Below are 26,793 nucleotides of genomic sequence, written 5' to 3' on the forward strand. Positions count from 1 at the left end.
TCAAAACAACCTAATCAAAGGTTTCCATCATACAGTAAGATATTTATGGGAAACAATAAGGGATAATTCCTGCTGCTGTAACAATACATGTGCTAGAGTTCGATTGGTTGACAGTAAGGTACCAGGCAGAGGAAAATTATGGGGAGGTTTTAAATACCAGATACCCCTGAAAATCTTGAGAGTCCTTTACTGTTATATCAATTGTTAATCTAGGCATAAGAAGAATAGCATGGCCATGCAAAAGTTTCCTGTGTGAATAGGAGGCCCCGGATTAGTGATAAAGATTTTAACAGGTATTTTCAGTATAAATTGAGGTCTTATTACAATATTTTGGGTGACTTCTATTCCTCAAGGGCTTAGGATCCCTAAACAATGTGGCTGCATAGACCACACCAAGGCCAGTTGACCTTGTTTTCCCCATTTTGTATGGTCTGAGGCACAGGTAGCCACAAATTTTTATCATTTCCCCTTTTCTGCTGCAAAGCAGTGGGCCCTCTATCTTGTATTCTCAGGGCCTGCATTGCTCCACCATTAGCATTTTAATGGGGGCAGGTGCAGCAGCCCAGGGCATTGTATTCAAGTGTGTTCAAGCCTGATACAGTTTTTTAGTCCACTTCAGCAAGGACCTCTTATCATTCTTTAGCTGTTCCTTTAACAAATAATTCATTAAGGCATGTACCTGTGGGGTTGTGAAGCAGATGAAACATGCACATGATGTCCAGATTGATGGCCACTGTCTATTTGTCTAGGTACACCGTACGGAGTGCTCATTTTTTTCCAAACATTGAATGACGGCCCTCTGGTTAGCCTTCCCCACTGAGAAATCTAACAGTCCTGTAGCTGTGCCTATGGCAGCAAAAGCATTCCTCACCCTCTCTAAGAGCAGAAGGAGACCAGTGTAATCCACTTGTCACTTGGTCACCGAGATTTGTGACTGGCTGTTGTGTCCTGTCTAGTGTGGCAGCTGACGTGGTTGATGAGGGAAGCGAAAAGGGAACTCTCTAGTGATGTCCACTGGCTGCTGGTGTGTGTTTGGCAGCTGGAAGCTGTTCCCTGCTTCCCTGGTTTCAGCTGTGCTGCTCCACACCCATACAAGTGTTTCCACTTCCTGGGTAACTTGTTGGGAGTGTGGGCAGGACATGGTAAACAGTTACCCTTCATTGGCAGGTATTCCAGATTTCTTTCCATAATTTTTGTCTCCAGAGCAGGTAACATATGACTGTCCATTGTTCCTTCTTCTAGGTTGCCAGCTGTCAGTACAGATAGCATGTCTCCTGGTTCATGCACAATTGGCATCCATACTGCTCTTAACTCAGCCTATCATTGACTGCGTTGTATAGCACCAGTCTCCCACCATATGGTATCATTACCGGATTGTACTGCCACAGCTTTCCAGGTGGGATGCTGCCCACTAGCAGATCTATCAGTGTACCAAGCAGATTCAGGAATGGTACCCATGCAGTGGGCATTTCAGCAGCTATTTCAAGTGCAGTGTTTTCAGCTGTTTAATCTTCTATAAAGGACACTGGCCTATATAGGACACTGCACTCAGAAGTCTGGTATTGAAAATGCTGTGCTGTAGCAGGTAGGCTGTTCATTTGGTCAGTGTACTCAGTTGGGCACTGACAGGGCATGGCTTAGAAGCCATATCGGTTATCCATTCCTGAATAAGGATGCTTGTTTTAAAGCGACTGAGCATCTTGCATAAGTCCCTTTACTTGTAAGACATTGTATGCAGCACACAATTGTTTTCCTAGGGGCTGTTTCTCAGTTCTATCCTTTTCCATAATTGTGACCAACAGCCAACAGACATTTGTTTAGAATGCTGCCTCTGCCACAGACCCCACCGAAAGCCAATATCAGTGCTGGCCACATCCAATTCACCAGTGCTTGTTCCTGTGCTATTGTCCTTTTTGCCTTTTCAAAAACAGCCTGTTGGGAGGTATCCCATTCCCAGAGATGGCCTTTCCTAATCAAAACATACAAAGGTTTTAACAGTTGGGCTAGGTGAGAAACAAATGGTCTCTAATACCCCAACAACCCCAAGAAAACCATTAGTTGTTTTGGCATTTGCACTATGGGGAAACATTGAACATTATCAATTATAGCAGAAGGTATCATTTTTTTCTTACCCAGACATACAACATCCAAGAATTTCATAGAGCAGCCAGGGCTTTGCAGTTTGTTACAATCGACTGCCCTCCTTGACTCTCACAGTGAAATAGCAATGAGCTGAGTCTTTTAATTCGAAAGATATGTTACTGGTTAACATGACATCATCAGTATAGTGAAATAGAGTTGCACATGTGGGACTTTTTCACTTCGCCAAATCCTTCACCATGAGACCCTGGCAGATGGTTGGCTGTGTACATAGCCTTGGGGAAGCACAGTAAACATCTCTTGTTGGCTTCTGAGGGTAAAGGTGAATGTAGGTTGGCTTGATTTTTCTAGAAAATACTAAAGAAAGCATTAGCAAGGTCCAATACTAAAATGATACTGACAAAACTGGTACTAATCTCTTATAATAAACCAGGGATGTTTGGGACTGCAGCGCACAACAGTGGTGTTAGTTTGTTTAACTCCCAATAATCTGCCATCATGTGCCGTGTTCCATCAGGCTTTTGTACTGACAATTCAGGACTATTCAAAGAGCTATGGGTGGGTATCATTATACCCACTCGCTCTTGCTCTTTGAAAGTGACTGAAATTTCTTGGTGCCCTCCCAGAACTTTATATTATTTTGTAACCACAATCTGTCCAAGGTGGAGGTAATTTTATAGGGGAACATTTAGCTTATCCTCTCAGTACTGCTTTGATTACTTTACACCAGAGGCAGAATTCCCCTATAGTGGTTAGCAATGGGGCATTCTGTAGAAGATTCATTCCTAAAATGTATTCCAGTCTAGGGAGAATATATACCATATACACTTGGGGGGGGCGGTGGGGAGGCAATCTTCTAATTATAAGTTTGGGCTGTGGTGCTTTGCCTGGATCATTTTCACCCCATAGACGTCTACTCAGGACTCGGGCTACATTCCCATAGATTAAGGTATATACAGCTCCTGTATCTACTAGAGCTAACACTTGCTGCTGGCTAGTAGTGGATTGGTAGATGGTTAAATCTACATGTGGCTTCCAGTCCCCAGGGTACCTGGTTATTGTTCATGCTCAGGAATCTCGACTTACCCCCTATGAAACAGGCAAGGAGGTTTGCCAAGCTTCTTGCTGGGAGTGGAGGGTTCCTGGGGTTGGGCTCTGAAACGTGGGTTTTTTTCTCTGACTTCCTTTCTCCCTTGGAGGCTTTGGAGGTCACTGGTACTTTGGCAGCTTGCTCCATAGTTGTACCAGAACTGCATTATATTGTTTATTTATAGCTTCTCTCTCTCTTTGCCTGTAGCAATGAGATGCACCCACATCTGCTTGCAGAATACCCATTATGGCTGTCATGCTCACAGAGAGCCTTTCCCGTTGCCTTTACTCCTGCCCCCTTTTTCTGAAGACTCTCTGCCTCTTTGAGGTCAGCTATAGCCTGAGCAGCAAGGGAGATGGGCTGTCCTACTAGCAGACTTAGGATCAACATGAGAGGCGCATAGTTGGTGGGGGTATTATGCAATACTGTGTCTTTTATTCCGGCAGTAAAAGCTTCAGTGTCAGGACCTATGAAGGCCATGACATAAAAGGTGTGTTTCATTCCCAGCCCCCTTAGAACATCTTGTAGCTCCTCCATATTTTGCAGTGACAAGTATTATGTGGTATATCCCCTTCATTAGGCCATACAGCCTTATTCCCATCAACCAAATGTACCAATAAGGAGGCAGTTTTCACATCAACTGAGGTAGCATACAAGCATTGTCATAGTGAAGGATGTGTTGTGATAGATGCCAGTTTATTCATCTCTACTCCAGAAAGCACTACCCCCTTGTTCCAGTGACCCATAACCTCAGAAGCCAATTGGGTGGGGACTCCCTGGTTTTTTTTCTGTACCACTGCCCTAAATTGCCATATTCAAAAGTGGTATAATCGGGCTGTGCAACAGTGGCTCAGTGGCAGAATTCTCACCTGCCATGCCGGAGACCCAGATTCAATTCCTGGAGCCTGCCCATGCAAAAAAAAAAAAGTTATAATCTTTCATAGTAATGTGTATTTTCTGTTCAGGAGGTTGGTGTTGCTGAACCCAAGGAGTTGATCTTGTGATGCCTTCCGTTTCTGTTGTATTATGGGGTACACCTGTTGGGACTTTTCATCCTCCTCACGTTAGTGGGGATTCTCCTCCCTAGAACTGGAGACAGATCCATTATCAAGAGCGTGAAGTTACCATTGTTTGGCTGGATAATGCAGGGAAAACTACTCAACCAGCTTTCCATGGAGGCGGTTGTGCACACAGCACCCACAATAGGAGGTGATGTAGAACAGGTGGTTGTCAGTAACACGTTTTCTAATGGTGGCCATGTTGGTGGCCAAGCATCTCTTCTCCCAGGAGCACCTGCCATACTAACACTGTGTGTGATGATTGTGGTGGAAAGTACAAAGGATTCCTGTAGCCAGGAAAGTGTATAAACATTAGTGCATGAGAACCAAAGAAAAGGTGGATTGCTGATTTTTGGTAATAAGCAAAATGCTAAAGAATGTGCGACTGTAGCAGAAATCTTTCAGCTTTTGAAACTAGCTTCTATGAGAGATCACTATCTTCTATGAGAGATCACCAGTGGCAAATCCAGGAGGCTGTGCTCTTACAGTTGAGGGACTGGGCTGAGGATTTGAATGGGTAAAGTCAAGGCTTAAGATTGGATGAGCTCTCCTGCCTCTTCTCATAGACTTTGTATAAATCAAGTGCTGGCCTTTTCCTGAAAGCTGCAAAAATGAATAGTTTAGCTATACTTAATAATAGCCTGATTTAAGCATTTTCTAAAAGAGGGAAAAATAAGACCACTTATTTGAAAACAAAGATGAAGTTTCACCTTCCAATTTGCTTTCTCATTAGTTCCTTCCAAAGTAAGGCCTTAAAGATGTGACTGACATTTTTCCCTTGATGAACCTTCTCAGGACATTATATAGTAAAATAAATATAGAATTTGTAATTTTAACCATCTTTAGTATAGATAATTCATTGGCATTTATTACAATACAATGTTGTGCTGTCATCACCACAGTCCATTATCAGAACTTCTTCATTACCCTAAACAGGAAAGCTGTACCCTTAAAACACTAACTCCCCATTTCCTCTCATCCCAACTCCTCGTAACTTGTATTCTACTTTCCATCTCTATGAATTTGACAATTCTAGGTATATCTGTATAAGAGGAATCATACAATATTGATCCTTTATTATTTGTTGCACTCAGCATAATCTTCAGGGTCCATTCATGTTGTAGTAGGTATCAGAACTTCATTTCTTTTTATAGCTAAATAATACTCCTTCGGAGGTATATAACACATTTTGTTTATTCATTCATCAGTTGATAGACACTTATGTTACTTCTATCTTTTGACAATTGATATGGCCACTGTGCACATTGGTGTGCAAATATCTGTTCAAGTTCCTGTTTTCAGTTCTTTTGGGTATATGCATAAGAGTGAAATTTTCTAAGTCATATGGAAATTCTACCTTTAATTTTTTGAGAAACAGCAAGCAAGACTTTTTCACAATGGTTGCACCTTTTTACCTTCCTGCCAGCAGTGTGCAAGGGTTCCAATTTCTCCATCTCTCACCAATATTTCTTATTTTCTGGGTTTTTTTTTTTCCTTTTCAAAATGGCCATTCTAGCAGGTGTGAAGTGATAGCTCATTGTGGTTTTGATATTTACTTTCTTACGACTTAATGTTGAGCATCTTTTCATGTGCTTATTGGCCACTTGTATATTTTCTTTCAAGAAAAGTGTATTATAATTCTTTGCCTATTTTTTAATAAATACTTTTGTCATTTTGTCATTGAGTGGTAGGAGGTTTTATAAAAATATATTCTGGATATTAAACTTTATCAGGTGTATGGTTAATTTTTGTATATGTTGTGAGATAGGGGTACACATTCATTCTTTTGCGTGTGGAAATCCAGTTTTCCTAGCTGCACCATTTATTGAAGAGACTTTTTTCCCCATTCAGTGGGTTTGACACCCTTTCAAAAATCAGTTGTTGATAGACATGTGTGTTTACTCCTGGGCTTTCGGGTCTATTCTGTTGGTCTATGCAATGCAAGTACTACATTGTTTTGATTACTGTAATTTTGTAGTAAGGTCTGAAGTCAGAAAGTGTGAGTCCTCCAAATTCAATTTTGTTTTCCAAGATCATTTTGGCTATCTGGGGCCCCTTTAAAGCCATATGAATTTATGGATTGACTCTTCCATTTCTGCGAAAAAAAAAAGCTGTTGAAATTCTGATAGTGATTATGTTAAATCTTTTGTTTGCTTTGGTTAGTTCTGACATCTTAACAATATTAAGTCTTCCAATCCATGAGCATAGGTGTCCTTCCATTTATCAAGATTTTCTTTCATTTCTTTCAGCAGTGTTTTTTAGGTTTTAGTGTGCATGTCTTTTACTTCCTTGGCTAAATGTATTTTATTTGATTTTCTTAGATGTTAATGTAAATGGAATTGTTCTCTTACCTTCCTTTTCAGATTGTTCATTACTGGTATATAAAAACACAGTGAATTGGGTTCGTTTCCCAGTGCCTGCCCATGTTAAAAAAAAAAAAAAACGCTCAGTGACTTAATATGTGTTGATTCTGTAGTCTGCAACTTTGTTAAATTCATTTATTAGTTCTGTTAGCTTTCTTGCAGATTCTTTGGGATTTTCCATATAAAGAAAATGTCATTTGTGAATAGGGATAGTTTTATTTCCTCATTTCCTATGTTGATGCCATTTATTACTTTTTCTTGCCTAATTCTAACAAATGCTTTTGTAGTGTTGAATAGCACAATATTGAATAGCAACGGTAAAAGTGGGCCTCCTTGTCTTGTTCCTGATCTCAGGGGGAAAGCTTTCAGTCTTTCCACCAAGTATGATTTTACCTATGGGATTTTCATAAACGCCCTTTATCATTTTGAGAATTTCCCTTCTAATCTTAGTTTTCTGAATGTTTTTGTCTTGAAAGGGTATTGGATTTTATCAAGTGACTTTGTTGCATCAATTGAGATTATCATGTGGATTTGTCTTTAGTTCTATTCATGTGGTATATTACATTGATTGATTTTCTTATGTTGAATCACTCTTACATTCTTGGGATAAATCCCACTTGGTCATGATGTATAACCCTTTGCATCTATTGTTGGATTTGGAGTCATAGTGTTTTGTTAAGGATTTGTACATCTATGATTGTAAAGATCACATTGGTGTAAAATTTGGTATCAGGGTAATGCCATCCTTGTAAGATGAGTCAGAAGTCTCTCTTTCTCTTAAAATTTTGGAAGAATTTGAGAAGCATTGGTGTGCATTCTTTAAATGTTTGGTAGAAGTCACTAGGAAAGCCATTTGGTCCTGAATTTTTCTTTGTTGCGAGTTGTTTTATTGCTGAGTCAGCCCTCTAGTTACTATAGATCCATTCAGATTTTCTGTTTCTTCTTGAGTCTGTTTTGATGACTTGTTTGTTTATAGAAATTTTTCCATTTCATCTAAGTTATTCCATTTGTTGGTATACAGTTGTTCACGGCATTCTTTTATAATCCTTATGCTATCTGTACCATCAATAGAAATATCTCTTCTCATTACTGATTTTAGTAATTTGGGTGTCCTCTTTTTCTCAATCTGTGTAGCTAAAGGTTTGTTCATTTTATTGATCTTTTCAGAGAATGACCTTTTGGGTTCATTGATTTTCTCTATTGTTTTTCTGTTCTCTATGTCACTTATCTCCACTCTTTCCTTCTTTCTGCTAGCTCTGGGTTTAGTTTTTTCTTTTTCTGTTTCTTAAAGTTGTGCAGTTACGTTATTGATTTGAGATATTTTATTTTAATATAGGCATTTTACAACTATACAATTTCCCTCTGAAGATTGTTTTCACTGCATCCCATAAGTTTTGATATGTTATATTTCTATTTTTGTTAATTTCAGTATATTTTCTAATTTCCATTTTGATTTCTTCTTTGACCAATTGCCTATTTAAAGGTTTGTTGTTTAATTTTCACATATATGTGAATTTTCCTGTCTTCATCGTGTTAATGATTTCTAGTTTCATTCTTTTGTGCTTGGAAAAGATAATTTTTATGATTTCAGTCATTTAAAACTTATTATAACTTATTTTGTGTCCTACCATATGGTTTAGCCTGGCAGTTGTCCCTTATATACTTGAAAAGAATGTGTCTTCTACTCTTGGGTGGAATGTTCTGCATGTCCATTAGGCCTAATTATTTATTGTGTTACTCTAGTCTTCTATTTCCTTATTGATCTTCTGTCTGGTTGTTTCATCCATGTGGTATATTGAGTCTCCAGCTATTATTGTAGAGCTGTCTATTTCTCCTTTCAGTTCTGTCAGTGTTTGCTTCAAATGTTTTGGGGCTCTATTGCTAGGTGCATATATCTTTATAATTATTATATCTTTTCCATGTATTGGAACTTTTATCAATATATAATTTCACAGTTTTATAGTTTTAAAAGAATTAGGATGCCAGCAAAATATTCTGTTAGGTAAGACTGAATAGAATATAACTTAAGCCTTCCATGGATTCAAGGTGAAGTTTCCATTTAACACTTTGAGAATAGTGAAACTAAGTTTTTCTGACTCTATCATTATGTAGAAGTTCTGGTTAAATGGGAGTTTGGCTGTCAGGACTTCAAATAAATGAGCTCTTTGTGAAATAAAAGGTTTTTTTTCTGCACCCCCAGGGTCCACAAAGACGTGAACATGGCTTACTTGCTCTTTCCATTCTAGGGTGTCCTTAAATTTAGAAAAATAGTCACCAAGTCCCTTTGTGTCTATGTCTAATAGTGACTCTAGATCTCAGCCGTTACACCAAAAGCTGACTTTGCTTTCTCACACATGCAGCTGGATGGAGCCGACACAAGGCTGAGGCTGGCCGAGTCCCGGCACTCACAGGAGGTACAGCAGCTGCAGGAGCAGATGGAGCGGATGGTGCCTCGGGACCATGTGGCTGAGCTGCAGCACTTGCTGGCAGAAGAGCAGCAGCAGGCTCAGCAACTTCGCAGGGAGTGCAGCTTCCAGGCCCAGCAAGTACAGATACAACTGGAAACCCAGAGGGTGAGTGCTAGCTGTTTGGGAGACAGGCCCCCGAGGCCAGCTGATGGGAATGGAGGGTGAGGTTGGATCATTGGTCACTCAGCCAGACACTGCCCAGTATATAGCCTGGAACAGAGGGGGCAAACCTGACCACTACTCCAGATGTGGCTATAACTCCAGAGGATGGGTTGTAAGACATGAAGGGAACCCCATTTCATTCTGAACAAAGGGCAACTTCCTGACAGCTGCAGAGGCCAGATCAGACAGAGGATACATGAGCCTTCACATGGAAGGTGTCTTCCACTCTCTCGGAGGGGGTAGAGCCAGTCGACCCTGAAAGTCCCTCCAACCTGCAGTCCACAGACCCACAATCTACTCAGAGGCAGCTTGTGTCTGGGGGCTGCAGATTTCCAACAGGGCCCTTTGGTCTGCCAGCCGTACCAAAGATCCATGACTGAGTTTTAGGGGTCTTTAATTCCAGTTGTATGCAGGACCCTAGTGGTGAGAGTGGAGTGGTAGTGAGGAACATAGCAGGGGGTAGTAGGGTGAGCAGGTGGGGCCATGTGCCCTATGCAGAGGGGCAGCTGTTTCTCAGTTCCACCTTTGCAGCTGTTTGGGGTCCAGGCCCCAGGTGTCAGTTCCCCTGATTTTAAAGGAAAGCCAGTTGTGAATGTAATTAACACCACTGGATTGTATATTTTAAAGTGGTTCAATTGGGAAATCTTATGTTCATTTGGGAATTACATATATCACAATAAAAATTTAAAATGAGAAAGAGTGTGGAGACGCAGGAATGAGGGAGGGAGGGAAAAAGAAGAGAAAAGAGAAAGGAGGGAAAAAAAAGAAAGGGCAGAATCTGCATTTTTACATCAACCTCCCCACTTTTCAAAAGCTGTATCTGCATAAATGATGCAGATTGAATTAAATCCACCCACAGGTGCCTTTTATTCATGCAGTCTCCTAGTTATTCACTCAGTACACATGGCTCTAGGCTTTGGAGATATAGAAATGAACAAACAAGGCAAAATCTTATGCCATCGTGGAGCTAACATTCCATTAGTGGAAGGAGACAAAGGAACGGAAAGTTACAAGTGAGTAATATATTTAGTATATCAGGTGGTGGTGATAACTGTGGAGAGGGAGACAGGGAGCAGGTATTGTGGGGGTAGTGGGCATATTGCAGTTTTAAGGGGGTGGCCAGAGATGGCCTGAAGGATGTGAGGGATCAAGGCTTCCAGTTACCTTGGGCAGGGCACACGCGAAGGCCCTGGGGTAGGCTGCACGTTGGCAAGGAACAGAAGGATGGAGGAGGACAGCAGGACATAGATTCAGCGAAGTGACAGAATAGACAAGTTTCATATGTGCCACAGACCTGTAGCTATAAGGCAGTGTGCCAGGGGCTAGGCTAGGCTAGGCATCTGAATTCATAAAAACAGGATCTCTTCTCTAACAAGGCAGTGGGACACAGTCCCTTAGAGCAGGGACTCTGGGGTTCTGATCCTGGCTCCACCATTTCTCACCTGTGTGAACTTGGTCCAGGTACGTAACCTCTGTAAAATTTGGATACCTGTAGTGTCCCCTCAAAGGATTATTGTGAGACATCTATGAGTTACCACTTTTATAGTGCTTAAATGATTCCTGGCACTTAGACCCTATGTAAGTATTTGTTTGATAAAAAAAGAGAACAGTTTACTCCTGCAGCATCACAGCATGGTTCCTGGAAGACACATCACAAGTGGACTTCAGGGTCTTGGGAGTAGGGAGAGCCTGCATAAGGGAGAATGTGGAGCTGGACTTGAAAAGTGGGTCAGTTTTTATGTTTGAAAGATATATTGATGGCCAAAAAGCACATGAAAGATGTTCAACTTCACTAACTATTAGGGAAATGTAAATCAAAACTACGATGAGATACCACTTCACACTGGCTAGAATGTCTCCCATTTAAAACGGAAAATTGCAAGTGTCAGAGAGGATATGGAGATATAGGAACATTCATTCATTGCTGGTGGGAATGTAAAATGGTGTAGCCACTGTGGAAGACAGTTTGGAGTTTCCTCAGAAAGTTAAGTTTAGAATTACTGTGTGAACCAGCAGTTCCGTTACTAGGTATATACCCAGAAGAATTGAAAGCAGGGACCTGAACAGACATCTGCACACCAATGTTCATAGTGCCATTATTCACAATTGCCAAAAGCTGGAAGCAACCCAAGTGTCCATCAACAGGTGAATGGATGGATACACAAAATGTGGTTTATACATACAATGGATTAATACTCAGCCATAAAAAGGAGTGAAGTTCTGATGCATGTAACAACATGGAGGAAACCTGAAGACATCATGTTGAGGGAAATAAGCCAGAAACAGAAGGACAAATGTTGAATGTTGAATGACCTCACTAATGTGAAATAATTACAATAAATAAATCCATGGAGTCAGAAACTAGAATGCAGGTTTCCATAGGCCAGGGTGGGTTAATGCTTGAATTGTGCAGTTTGTTCGGAGTGATAGAAAAGTTTTAGTGATTGGTGGTGTGATGGTAGCACAGCATTGTGAATGTAATTTACACCACTGCATTGTATATTTGAATGTGGTTAAAAGGGGAAATTTTAGGTTTTGTATATATTACTAGAATAAAATTTTTAAGAAACAAACATAGGACTGTATAGCACTGTGACCCTCCCAAAGTAAACCATGAATTATAGATAATAATACAGTATAATAATATTCTTTCATCAGTTATAATGAATGTACCACACTAATGCAAGGTGTTACTAGTAATGGTAGTGTTTTAGTTTGTAAGCTGCCAGAACACAATATAACAAAACAGAATAGCTTTTAAAAAGGGAATTTATTAAGTTGCAAGTTTACAATTCTAAGGCCATGGAAATGTCCAGATTAAGGCATCCAGAGAAAGATACCTTAATCACAAAGAAAGGGCTGATGAAGTTTTGGGATTTCTCTCTCAGCTGGGAGATGTCTACTAGCTTTCTCTTTTCATTCCCTGGTGGTGTTTTCCTTCTGCATTTCCAACGTCTCTGGCTTTGTGGGCTCTATCAGCACTGTAGCTTTCTCCAAAATGGTTCCCTCTTAAAGGGCTCCAGTAAGCAACCCCACCTTGAATGAGTGGAGACACATCTCCATGGAAACAATAAAAAATGCCCCATCCAGCAATATTGAAAGAGGATTAAAGAACTTGGCTTTTCTGGTTGACACAACAGATTCAAACTGACACATTCTACCCTTTGGACTCCAAAAAGACATGTTCTTTCCAAATGCAAAATACATTCATTCCATCACAATATCACAAATGATATGACTTCTATCATTTCAGTAATAATACAAATACAATACAAAGTCACGAACAGTACAAAATTCCAACAAAGTCAGCTGTAGACATGGTCTGTCCTCAGGCAAAATTCTCCACTGGCTCAGGACCTGTAAAACTCAGAAGAAGTTATCTGCTGCCAATATACAAAGGAGGGACCGTCATAGGATCTGTATTCCCATTTCCATAGGGAGAAATTGGAAGGAACACAGGGGTCACCAGCCCCAAAGAGTTCTGAAAACCTGCAGGGCAAACTCCATTAGAGTTCAGAAGTATGAGAGTCATTTATCCACGGGGCTTTAGAAATTGGCAGTCCCACCCTTTCCAAGGGCCTAGAGAGTGGCCCAACTCTCTCCGAATGCAACCTTGGGGGCCACTGGGGAGATTGCCTTTTTCTCAACCATACCCAGGCTCTCTGCCATCTCTGGGGCACATGCTCAACCCCTCCAGAACAATGTGTCAGCCAGGCTCTCCCCATACCCCAAAGAACATGCTCTACCCTCTCCAAGGCACAACTCTTCTAGAACCCTCTGCCTTCACCCTCTCCAAGTATTTGGGTGGGTCTGCTCTCCTGGCCTGAGGTTGCTTGGCTTCAGACCAGCTAGTTTCCATGGTTCTACCTCTGAAATTATTTTTCCTTCAATTTGCCCCTTTTCTGTCCATTTTAGTCCAGACATGCAGTGGTTCCATTTATACAGATCCTGCAACACTCTTGTTGGTTTTCTGTGCAGTATGCTGGGATCATGCCCATCAGTCAAAAGGACTTTCCTCAGATTCTTTCTGGATAACTCCATCTTAAACCCTCACTTGTCCTGTAATGACTGACTGGTTCCCTGTTTGGTTAAATCCTCATTGGGGCAGTATTCTCTGAGATCTCACTTTCTGAAAGTCCAGAATTTTCCAGACCCATCAATTTATGGTTTCTTTTTACCCAACGGTTCAGTTCTCAGCTCATCTCTTTCCTGTCATATTTTACTATAAGCTGCAAGGAGAAGCCAGGTTGCCTTTTCCACATTTAGTGGAAATTTCCTTAGCTAGGTATCATGTGTCATCGCTTGGGTTGCCACCTTTGGAATTCTAACTTCCATGTAACAGTAGTAATCAATTTGGCCAAATTATCTGCCATTTTAAAGCAAGGGTCACCTTCCTTCCTGTTTGCAATGACACATTCCTCATTTCTGTCTAAAGCCTCGTCAGAGGTATCTTTAGAGTCCACATTTCTACCAACAGTCTCTTCAAAGCATTCTAGTCCTTCTTTATCAAGCTTCTCACAATTTTTCCAAAATCTTTCCCTTATCCATTTAAAAAGCCATTCCAACATGTTTGGTATTTGCAAACCATAGCACCCCGCTTCTCTAGTACTGAAATCTGTTTTAGTTTGTAAGCTATTGGAATGCAATATAACAGAAATGGAATGGCTTTTACAAAAGAGTTGAGTTGCAAGTTTACAGTTCTAAGGCTGTGGAAATGTTGAAATTAAGGAATCCAGAGAAAGATACCTTAACCCCAAAGAAAGGGCCAGTGAAATTCAGGGGTTTCTTTCTCAGCTTGGAGGGCACATGGCAATGTCTACTACCTTTTTCTCCTCATTTCATGAGGCTTCCCTGGGGGCATTTTCCTTCTACATCTACAAAGTTCTCTGGCAATGCGGGCTCTGTTGGCACTGTAGCTTTTTCCAAAATGGTTTCCCTCTCAAAGGGCTCCAGTAAGCAACCCCACCTTGAATGGGTGGAGACACATCTACATGGAAACAATAAAAAATACCCCACCCAGCAATATCGAATGAAGTTTAAAGAATTTGGCTTTTCTGGGTACATAACAGATTCACACCAGCACAGGAGTTATATGGGAATCTTGTATATTTCCTGCATGATTTTTCTGTAAACCTACAACTTCTCTAATAAAAATATTTGACATCTGTAAAGCATAAATTCTTAGGAAGAATAATCTCAGCGTACTGTGCAAATATCTTAAGCCAGAGATAAAGTTCAGGGATAATATAATGACAAAACAAATTTATTCAAAGTCCTTTAGAAATATGTAATAACACATCTGGAGAAACTCACTTTGGAGTCATTTATGATTAAAATACTAGAACCAGAAAAGTCAGTGTGCAGATTCTCCTTGAACTACAAAAAGATGTGGCAGCTTTGTGGCTTGACAGAATCTTCTTTGACTATTCCTGTGCACAAATGGAAGGTTCAGGTTTGTACCTTAAACCTAGCTTCCATTTTAAAGTAGATATGTCTTGAAGTGATCCCTTTTGAAATGTGAAATATTGACCTTTAGCCGTCTTTCGGCAGGAAGAACATGAAAAACAGCTTAAAGCCAAAGAAGAGCGGGTACAAGAGGTGGAAATGATTTTGAAGAATATGGAAATGCTCCTACAAGAAAAAGTGGATGAGCTGAAAGAACAAGTGAGTGATGGACTTCATCATTTGGTATTCACATCCTCTTTCAAGACATGTTTTCCTTTTATCGCTGTTCTGGGAGCCAGCTGATGCAGGGAGAAGCTGTCTTGTCATAGTTCTGAAGAGAGCCTCATGTTCATTTAGGAGTCAATCTGCACCTCTGTCTAAATGTTCTGAGAATGTAAAGCTTTTTCTGTGAGGATTAACAATGAAAAGCAATCAACAGAAAAAGAACTGGCTCACTAGACGTGCTTTATGCTATTTTTGTACATTGTATTTATTTTCTTTGAAAATTGTTTTAAGGTTTATTTTTTGAGATATTCACATAATCTCAGGAAGGGTATTCATTCATTCATTCATTCGGTCAGTCAGTCATGCATGCACAGTAGTACAAGCCCCTACTGTGTATCAAAGCATCATTCCAGGTAGACCCTGAGATGAAAACTAAGTCTGCCCTCATGAAACTTACCTTCTAGAGGGAGAGTGACATCTGATAAAAAGGTAAATAACTTCAGGTCATGAAAGTGCCCTAAGAAAACTAAAGCAGGACTGCCTGGAGAGTTGGGGGCAAGGTGGCAATCAGGGAGCCCCCTCTGGAGAGAGGACCCCTTATAGGGAGCTCAGCCCATCCAGGTCCCCATGGAAGTCCGATTAGCATTTTTGGAGGGGCCTGGGTGTTATAGGACAGTTGTTCCACCTGGCCACCAGGTGCTCAATGCCAGTAGCACCTCAGTCAGTGGGCAACCTAAAAAGGCAGCCACACATTTCCCCCTGTCCTGGAGGACAGGTGGAGAAGCCAAGGAGGGAGAGGGGAGGGTGGGCAGACAGGCAGACATCCTGAGATGGGAAAAAGGTGCCACGTTGGAAGGACATCAGGAGATTAGTGGAACTGGTGTGAGCTATGGACAGGGGAGGCAGGACTGGTCAGGCAGTGGCAGTGTCTTACAGGCCAAGGGCAGGAGTTTGGATTTCATTTTCATTGCAATTGGAAACCACTGGAAGATTTTAAGTAAGATTTTAAGAAGAGAACACTCTGGAGAAGAAAAATAATTTAGGCTGCTCTGGAGGGCAAAGACAAAGGGGGAGCAGGGTGAAGCCCTCCTTGTCTGTACAAGCTTACAGGCTAAGTCAGCTGACAAGTTAACTCCTAAGCATGGATGCAGCCACAGGATGCCCAGGGCTGTGACAGCATAGCTCACTACCTGGGGGAGGGGGCAGGGCTAGCCATGAAACAGGAGGTCACAAGGAAGGGCTAACGAAGTCCAGCCACTCCAGACAGTAATTGAGCTAGAAGGAGTGAAGAAAGATGTGACACTCTGGAGAAAGGTCTGTTTCCCACCGTAAAGGACTCTTGGACCTGCCTGGCCCCAGCTTCACACTTCTTCTCAGCTTTTACATGAAGACCCTTCATTGGAAGGCTCTGTGCTCACTGTCTTGCCTGCCCCCTCATTGCTATCTCTCTGGCCAGTGGCTCAGCACCAAATCCATGGAGTTGTGTCATTGTTACACCACACACACTCCCCCACCCACTTGTCCGCATCGAGCCTCTGGCTCTGCCTTCATAATGGATGCAGGCTCCTAAAGCTTTCCCCCCACTACTCCCTACACACCTTTACCCTAGTCTAAGCCACCCTCAGTTTTGCTTCTTAGCACGTTTCCTTTTTCCATCCGTGCCCCCTCCTTCAGTCTATTCTCAGACTAGGAGCTGCCACCTGCCTTCTGAAACAGGAAAGAGGTTGTGTTCCCTCTCTGTTCAGACCCTGCAGTGGCTTCCTGTCACCCCTGGGTAGCCTCCAGCATTCTGCAGGCTCTGATTTCCTGCCTCTCATTGCTGACTTCTGTCTGCCCCTCCCTCCACCACATGCCCCCACCACAGCAGCTGCCTGGCAGCTCCCCAAACATGCACTGGCCTCAGGACCTTTGCACTCTCTTTCCTCTGCCTAGAGGGTTCTCCCTCCTGACTTGCTTCCTTGCAGGGAGAGGAGCTTCTGTGCCACAGCCTCTTCTGTCTGCCCCTTACCCCACTCAGACACTCCTCACCCAACATACTACTTGTTTGTTTCTGATCTGTCCCCTCCTGAAGAACATGTGCCCATGAGGGCAGAGGCTTTGTTCACCATGGTCCCCCAAGTGCTATGGTGGCGGCTGGTACCTGTGGGCATTCAGTAACTATTTGTGGAGTGATGGAGTAAATCTGGTGCTGACTTACAAAGCACTTTGTAAGGGGTGGGAGGGTGTACACTGCCACCCCTCCTGAGCCCTCAGCTCTTACCTTGTCCAGGGTTTGAAGGCAGAGGGTCTCCGTGTTGAGCTCTCCTAAGTCAGGGCAGTAACAGTTGTCATCTCAGCCACCAGATAAGAACCCAGGGCCGAGCTGGCTGCATGGTGAGCATTCCTGCACTAGATTCATAGTAACTCTGACTTTCTCCCTCTGTAGTTTGAGAAGAACACAAAATCCGATCTCCTGCTCAAGGACCTCTATGTGGAGAATGCTCACCTCATGAAAGCACTGCAGGTCACTGAAGAGAAGCAAAAAGGTGTGGAGAAGAGAAACTTCGCCTTGGAAGAGAAAATTCGAGCTCTCAACAAGTTAGTTAATAAGATCGCTTCAGTATCCCTTTCTGTGTAAAGCCTGCTTGGTTTGCTGAAAGGCGTTTTGGAAGAACAGCTCTTAAACTTTAGCCACTGGGACACCATGCTCTCTCTGCTTGTCGACCGTGTCCAAGGGCCGGGGCTCTCTGTTCAGCCCAATGACCTAGTGAATGTCCACTATGTGCCAGATGCTGGGAGAAGAACCACGTTTATATTAGAGGGCCTTGGTAATTTCCCCATATAAAATTCCCAGTGTTGCCACTTCCTAGCAAAACAGATTATGGCGACTCTCAGCAAGAAATGACTGAAAGACAACAGGTTAAAATAAACTTTCAGTCTCGTCATTTTGACTTTGCCTGCAAAGTTTAATCAAATGCAAAATCAGTGCACTGTATGGTTTTACCATTTCAATGCTAGTGGTTTGGGCTTAGATCATTGTAATTATTGATGGTGGGTCTTGGTGGTCTGTTCCAAACTGTTAGCACAGATCCCCTTTTTTTAGAGTGTAGATGTTGGACGGTGGTGAGGTCTGTGGACTCAGATACAATGGGATGTATTGCGAATGCATTCTTCTCATTGAAATGTCATCACGCTGGAAATTGTATTATATGTTTAAAAAATTATTCTTTTATGCCCAAAATATACATAAATTATGGTCATTTAGTTTATATGAATGTCTGAATATACCACTTCTGTATGAAAAAGTCACTGTATTTGCAATTAATTTTTTCCTATTAAAAATTGATTTACAGGTTCAATTCCCAGAGCCTGCCTATGCCAAAAAAATTTTTTTCTTGATTTAACTTTAATATTTTAATACTTTTAATAAACTATTTCAAGCCTCTAGAAAAAGAGTTTTATAAGAAACACCTGTGTGACCATCAAGTAGATATATTAAAAATATTTTGATAAATTTGTTTGTTTTTTAAAAAATAAAATATTTTAGATAGAGGTGAAGGCCCTGTTCTTTTGATCTCGATTCCTTTACTCTTCCCATCTGTTTGTACATGCTTGTATAGGAAAAACTTTAAAGCACTATAGAGAGTATGAAAGACTTGAGCATATGTAAAGAACAGTTGTAGTTACTTCTTAGTAGGAAGACTCAACAACATAAAGGTGTTGAGTCTCCTAAGTTAACTGATAAATGCAATACACGTCCAGGTAAAACACATACAGGTGTCCCCCGCACCTATCAATTACTGTAACCCAAAATTAGATAAGCCTATTCTAAATTTATACACATATTTTATATGCAAATAAAATAATCAGGAAAACTCAAAAGAAAGAGAAGCAGTCAAGATAATAATAGTCTATTGCTAGACCTAGCAATAACTGCTAGGTCTAGCAGTTATTAAAATATTAAATTTCATTATATTTTGAGCTATACAGGTGTACACATTTGCCATTGGATGGTACACTTTGTACCCTTTGGGCTTCCAGCTAGGATTGAGGTAACAGGGAGATTGAATTTAACAGTTATGAACAACAGAAACAATCAGCTGACATTTATAGAACCCACCACCCAACAATAGCAGAAGCAAGTGCACATGGAACATTTACCAAGATAAACCATATTCTGGGTCTTGAAACAAGTTTCAGTAAATTCAAAGAATTCAGGTCATTCAAAGTATGCTCTCTGATCACAATGGAATTAAAATAGAAATCAAGACCAGAACAATATCTGGAAAATCCCCAATATATGGAAACCAAATAATACTGCTAAATAACCATGAATAGAAGAACTTGAAATGAAAACACAACATATCAAAGTTCGTGAGATACATCTAAGCAGTACTTAGGGGGAAATTCATAGCACTCAACACCTGTATTTGAAAAGAAGAAAGTTTTCAAAGCAATGATCTTAGCTTCCTCCTTGAATAACTAGAAAAACAGCAAATTAAATCCAAATTTAGCAGAAGAAAATGATGAAGATGAAAGCAGAAATAAAAAAATAGAACTATATGCTACAGGTTAAACCGAGTCCCATGGCCTGCTTTTTGTGTTCCAACTGGCTGGCACACACCTACACCCATCCTTTTACATATTGCCTATGACTGCTTCTATGCCACATCAGCAGCACTGAGTGCAACTGAGTGGTTGTAAAAGACGCTCCATAGCCTACAAAGTCCAAAATACAGAAAATTTTGCTGAACCCTGAAATAAAACAAAAGTAGAGAAAAAGCCACAGGCTGGTTTTTGAGTCTTTGGGAAGACTAATAAAAATTGATAAATCCCCAGCTAGATTTTTTTTTTAAAGGTGTTACCAATATCAAGAATTAGATAAGTGACACTGCTACAGAATCTATAGATATAAATGTATAAGGGAATATAATGATCAACTTTATACAAATAAATTCAATAGCTTAGGTAAAATAAGTAATCCACACATGACCTCACTCATTCAAATAGAAATGGGTAAATTGAATAGCCCTGTTAAGTTGAAATTTTAGTTAAAACTTTCCCATTAAAAAAAAACTCCAGGTCAAGATGGATTAACCAATGTATTCTACTAAACATTTATGAAAGAAATAATGCCAATTCTACACAAACTCTTCCAAAAAATTGAAGAGACGGTGCCATTTCCCAGCCAATTTTATGAGGCCAGAATTACCCTGATACCAAGACCAAAGATATGACAAGAAAAGAACTCTACAAAGGGGTGCAAGTAGTGGTAGAATTCTTACCTGCCTTGTGGGAGACCAGGTTCAGTTTTTGGCCTATGCACTCACTTTCCAAACAAAACAAAAAAAATCAAAAAAAAAAAAAAGAGAGAGAGAGAGAAAGTATTCAAAAAATCGTGCTGCAATAACAGGATATCACATGGCAAAAGAATGAAATGTGACCCCCACCATATAGCATACAAAAAAAAGAAAGAAAGAAAGCTCTACAGATCATTTATCCCTCATAAATAGAGACAAAAATTCTTAACAAAAGTTTGTCAAGTAAAATTCAACGAAAAAGGTGTTACCAGGTGTTTACAGAATTTATGCCAGGAATGGAAGGATGGTTTAACATTGGAAAACCCTTCAGTCACTGGGAATATTAATATAATTTCACCATATTCACAAACTAAAAAGAAGAAAAAAACATGGTCACCTCAACAAATCCAGAAAAGGAATGTGATAAAAATCCAACATCTATTCCTGATTGAAAAAAAAAAAATCTTAGTAAACTAGGAATAAGAGTGAACCTCCTCAACCCATTAAAGGGCATCTACAATATTTCCCCTGATAGCTGAGTGATTTGAACAGTGAATAGAAAAGTATTTGCAGTCACCTTTGGGGAATGACAAGAAAGAGGGAAATATTTCACTTCCCCATTTGGAGAATTCCCGATATTCTCACAAGCAGTGGGGACAACCAAATCAATAGGCTAATCCCTTGATCTTGGGAGTTGCCCCTATGAAACTTATCTTTGCAAAGGGTAGGCTAAACCTACTTAAAATTAGGCCTAGGATTCACCCCCAGAGAACCTCTTTTTTGCTCAAATGTGGCCTCTGTATCTCTAAGCCAATGCAGGCAAGTGAACTCAGTGCCCTTCCCCTCTATGTGGGACAAGACTCCTAGGGATGTAAACCTCTCTGGCAATGTGGGACAGAAAGCCTGAGATGAGCTGGGACTCAGCATCAAGGGATTGAGAAAACCTTCTCGACCAAAAGGGGGAAGAGAGAAATGAGACAAAATAAAGTGTCAGTGGCTGAGAGATTTCAAACAGAATCAAGAGGTTATCCTGGAGGTTATTCTTACGCATTATATATCTATCCCCTTTTTAGTTTAAGGTGTATTAAAGAAGCTAGAGGGAAGTACCTGTTTCTTGAAAATGATTGTATAATGATACAACTTTTGCAATGTGACTGTGTGATTGTGAAGACCTTGTGTCTGATGCTTCTTTTATCTATGGTTTGGAACAGATGAGTAAGAAATATAGATTAAAAAATAAATAATAGGGGACAAAAGTTAAAATAAATGCGTAGATGGAAATACTAGTGGTCAATGAGAGGGAGGGGTAAGGGTATGCTCTGTATGAGTTTTTCATTTTTCTTTTGCTGGAGAGATGCAAATGCTCAAAAAAATCATCATGGTGATTAATACACAACTATGTGATGATATTGTGAGCCATTGATTGTACACCATGTATAGAATGTTTGTATGTTTGTTTGTAAGGTTTACAATAAAAATATATATTTTTAAATCCCTGATAGCTGACATCTACTTAATAGTGAAAGACTGGATGCTTTTCGCCTAAAATCAGAAACTTAGCAGACTCATCTGCTCTGACCTCATATATTCAATGCTAGTTCTAACCAGTGCAATCAGACAAGAAAAATAAAAGACACCCAGATTAGAAAGGGAGGAATAAAATTCTTTCTTCACAGAAAACATGATCATAGATGTTGAAAACCTGATGGAATATACAGAAAAAGAGAAAACCAGCTACATGTGAGTTTAGCCAAGTTGTAAGATAGAAGATCAATGGACAGAAATATATTCTATTTCTATTTACAAGTAACAGATGATCAGAATTCTCAATTTAAGAACACAATTAACAATAGCATGAAAAATATGAAAGATGCAGGGATGAATCTGACCCAAAAAATATGACAGACCTGTACACTGAAAACTACAAGTTATTGCTCAGATGAGTGAAAGAAGATAAAAATAAATGGGGAGATAAATCTTGCTTATGGGTTGGAAACTCAATATTATTGAGATGGTCAATTCTTCCCAAGTTGACATCTACTTCATTGACAACCCCAATGAAAATACCAGGTTTCTTGATTTTATTTTTCTAGAATTGATTCTAAAAGCTGATTCTAAAATTCATATATAAAAAAGGGACCTACGATGGCCAGAACAAATTTGGAGCATTAACATTACCTATTTCAAAAACTGTTATAAAGTTATATTAATAAAAATGGCATGGTATTGGCATCAGAATAGAAACATAGATTCAGGGGACAAATTAGAGAATCTAGAAATAAATCCACACATATATAGATGCATAATTTTTGGCGATGGTGCAAAAGCAATGAAGTGGAAAAAGGATACCCATTTCAACAATGGTGCTGGAACAATATGATATTCAAATGTCCAAAAAAAAAAAGGTATACCTTGCACTATATACAAATCTAAAACTATAAAGCTTCTAGAAGAAAACAGGAAAAGAAATCTCTGTGACCTTGTGTTGAGAAAATATTTTTCAGATCCAACACCAAAAGCATAACAGAACAAATTAATAAATTGAATTTCATCAAAATTAAAAATGTCTACTCCTTAAAACAACAACTGAGATAATTGGTAGACAAGCTACACACTGTCAGAAAAATGTGTCAAAGCATGTATTTCATAAAGGACTTGTATCCAAAATATGTAAAGAACTCCCAAAATCTAATAAGATAATGAACATCCAGTTTTTTCAAATGGACAAAAATGTGAACAGATACTTGACCAAAGGAGATATGTGGATATCTTCTTTGCGTACTGAATAAATATACAAAAAGATACCCAGCATCATTAGTCACTAGGGAATGCAAATTAAAGCCATAAGTTACCACTACGCATTTATTAAAATGATTAAAATTAAAAAGACTGATCATACCAAGTATGGGCAAGGATATAGAGAAACTGGAACTTTTATAGATACTGCTGGTGGATATCTAAAATGCAAAGCCACTTTGAAAGGCAATTTTCAGTTTCATAAAGTACTAAATATATACCTACCATATGATCCAAACATTCTACTCCTAATTGTTTTCACAAAAGAAAAAAATATATGTCCTTAAAAGACTTATACACAAATGTTTCTGGCATTTTATTTGTAATTACCCCAAACTAGAAAAAACAAGGGTTGGGAGTGGAGCATGGACAGTTATTCTAATTTTTTTTTGGTAGTATCATAAATTGTTATAATTCCTATATATTTTGGATTCAAATTATAAATGCATATACCCTTTGACACAGCAATCCTATTTGTGGGAGTTTATCCTACACATAAAGAGGTATATGTATGAAATTACATATACAAAATGCTACTCATATTAGCTTTGTGATAAGAAAAGGTTGTAAGTATTCATCAATAGGGACATGGATTTCTTTTTAAAAGCATAGAACACCTATAAAAAGAACACTAAATTTAGAAAATAATGAGGAAGCTCTATATATAGTGTGTATCTTTGTAGAAAGGGGATGTGGTGGTTAATTTCATGTGTTAAATAGGCTAGGTTTTAGTGTCTAGTCTGTTCAGTACCCCTAGGGTTGATTACATCTACAGCCAACAAAGGACATTGCCTTAGGCAATGAGAGGAGTCTTTCCATCCAATCAGTTGGAGGCCTTAAAGCAAGAGCTAAGGATTCCATCAGTCAGAAAGAAGAATTTCCATCTCTACTTCAGCAACTAGATTCTCCTGGGTGTTTCCAGCTTGGAACTTCTGGTGGATTCAACATACCCTTCATCAGACTTTCCAGTTTGCAACCTGCTCTACAGAATTTGGAATTGCCAATCTCCAAATGGTTTCATGAACCAATTCTTATAATAAATCTATATATCTATGTATCTATCTATTATGTGTCATCTGTTTATCATCTATTTATCCTGTTTCTTGAGAAACATAATCATAAAGATGAGATTTCTTGAGTTGGTGCTGAAATTTTTAGAATTAGTTCTCTAATCTGATTACATTAAAAGACACTAATGCCTCTATTTCCAAAGATGAAAAGGACACTGATAGTCCATGGCATGAATTGCCAATAGAAATAAGGAAAATTTCACTACTGAATTCTCTTACTCACATGCTTATCAGAGTCTCCCAGTGACTGTGTACTTGATGTCTTAGCAGTTTTATGAGGTTGTGAATGTTGACTGGTTGTTCCTAAATATACTGGATAAAGTTGTTAAAGTGTTGAACTCAAGATTTCAAATTCCCAGGTCAAATGCCTCATGAAGGACATGAAAGTTTCTATGTGTGCCCTGAAAGATATCTCTTGTTTCTTGTAGCCACAGACTTAAGATTTGTGAAAAGTAGACCCAGAATATCATTGTGCAATTACAATATAATAAATTACAATATAAATGGAATTCCCAACCTTGCATGGTGTCTGCTGTTGAAGGCATTGATTGGAAAGGAATGCAGTCCTGAAAATTGGAATGGGAACATATGAACAATGGGGACATTAAACCCCTAAATTCTGCTAAGTCTTCTTTGCCAGGTTAATTTGTATTAATCAACCTCTGAGGACTCATTCATCCCAACTCCATTTGAAGAAATGCCTGAAAAACCTTTACCTCCCCTGAGGAAAAAACCCTCACATCTCCATCTGAAGAGATTAACTCTGTTTCACCAGACAAAACTATAATGGAATGCCATTAGGTAGCTGACTTGCAATGCATTGGTTCCTCTCATGACCCACCCCCACCATCCTTGTTTTTTTTCCAGACCTGTAACTAGACTGAAGTCCCAACAGGTCCCAAAATGTGTAGTACAAAGTGTGACCCATAAGGATATGTACCTCACTCCAAAAGAACTGCAGACTTTTCCAATTTCTGCAATAGAAATCAAGGGAATATGTATGGCAATGAATATCAAAGGTGTGGGTTAGTGACGGCTGGGAAACAAAGTTGGAATAAGATGAATTTATTGATAAAAGTCAACTGATTGGATTCATTGCTGTAGCTTAAAGGGTTAAAGAGAGCTCTGAAAATTTGATTGGTTGGTTGGCTGAAACATGGGCCAAGAGGCAGCCTATATTAAATGAAAGTTAAATGCTAGTACTGTCCCAATATGATGTAGATTAAGGGATCCAAAGGCTTTGAGAGACTGGAATATTAGAGTGGATTTATCCTGTAAGGACTACTCACCCACTCCAGGAATTCCAAAGGACATACATTTCACCAGGACTGTGAGGAATAAATTGTGAGACTAACTCCATCATCCATGAAGAGCTCTTTCGTTGCTCTTCTCTGTAAGTCAGATAGTGCTGTGGCAATTGTCGCCACTGAACTTGGGTTTTTAAATACAAAAGGGATGATTGGATTCTGGATTGCCAGAAGCCAAGTGGTAGCATTTAAACTCCAAAGACAAGATTGGTGTGGCTATCATCATGGGCAGCAATGTTAAAACAATAATCAGATTAGTCTGACTCACAGAAATATGTGTTGTCTATGTGATCATATTAGAAATAATATAGATGGGCAGTCTACTAAATAGTTACTTGATCTATGTAAGCAGAAGAGCAAGTCAAGTCAATGAAAGACTAACTGGGATCACAGAAGCAGAGAGTCATAGCCCTTCAAACAACACCCAGACAAGACAGTTTACAGACCCAGAACTGACTGAATAAAGGCTGAGTCAATTTGGGGAAGGATCCTGCTACACTGTTAAAATTTTATACTATCTTTTTTCCAGCCTTCCCAAAAGGGACCTATGGCTGTGCATCAGGAAAAAGAAAATGATCAGATATTCCGGGGATTAACAGACGCTGGTTCAGAGGTGACATTAATTCCAGGAGACCCAAACATCATTCTGGTCCACCACATAGAGTAGGGCCTTATGGAGGTCAGATGGTCAGTGGTGATCATCTTCATCTCATAATGGGTCTCTGGACCCATTCTGTAGTTATTTCCCCAGTTCTGGAATGTATAATTGGAATAGACATACTCAGCAACAGGCAGAATACCCACATTGGTTACCTGACTTGTGGAGTGATGATTATTACAGTAGAAAAGGCCAGGTGGAAGCCACTAAAATTCTGCTACCTAACAAAATAGTAAATTGAAAGCAGTACTGCATTCCTGCAGGGATTACACAGATTAAAGATTGAAGGATGCAGGAGTGGTGATTCCCACCACATTTCCATTCAATTCTCCTATTTGGCCTACTAGAAATTTTTCCCACTAGAAGGATTTCCCTTCACCACTATCCTTCAGGGATGTCCCAAGAAAGGGGCTGTAGTGGAAAATAAATGTGTCTTGGAGGATGACAGTGGATTGTTATGAACTTAACCAGGTGATGGCTCCAATTGCAGCTGCTGTTCCAGATGTGGTATCATTGCTTGAGAAAATCAACACATAGCCTGGTACCTATTATGCACTACTGATCTGGAAAATGCTTTTATTCTCAATAGCTGTTAGTAAGAACCACTAGAAACAGTTTGCTTTAAGCTGGCAAGACCAGCAGTATACCTTCACTGTCCTACCTCAGGGGTATATCAACTCTCTGGCCCTGTGTCATAATCTTGTCTGCAGTGAACTTGATTGCTTCTCCCTCCCACAAGATATCACATTGTTCTATTATATTGATGATATCA

At 39.8% G+C, this 26,793-nt stretch overlaps 1 protein-coding gene across 10 annotated transcripts in view; it reads left to right on the top strand.

The window, feature by feature from the left end:
* Window positions 1–22,167, top strand: part of NINL (ninein like) — a 213,480-nt gene extending 191,313 nt beyond the window's left edge. For 4 of the 10 annotated variants that reach the window (XM_077114056.1, XM_077114026.1, XM_077114046.1 and 1 more), the window contains 3 exons: window positions 8,972–9,184; window positions 14,792–14,905; window positions 17,337–22,149. In XM_077114056.1, the coding sequence (XP_076970171.1) occupies window positions 8,972–9,184; window positions 14,792–14,905; window positions 17,337–17,528 (519 nt within the window). In that variant the 3' untranslated portion in view covers window positions 17,529–22,149. Of the gene's footprint in view, window positions 1–8,971; window positions 9,185–14,791; window positions 14,906–17,336 lie in introns of all 10 variants that reach the window. The other 6 variants (XM_077114035.1, XM_077114075.1, XM_077114068.1 and 3 more) reach the window with 4 other exon arrangements.
* The last annotated feature ends 4,626 nt before the right edge of the window (window positions 22,168–26,793 follow it).

The sequence above is a fragment of the Tamandua tetradactyla genome, chromosome 1 (assembly GCF_023851605.1).
Source record: "Tamandua tetradactyla isolate mTamTet1 chromosome 1, mTamTet1.pri, whole genome shotgun sequence".
NCBI classification, from domain to species: Eukaryota; Metazoa; Chordata; class Mammalia; order Pilosa; family Myrmecophagidae; genus Tamandua; species Tamandua tetradactyla.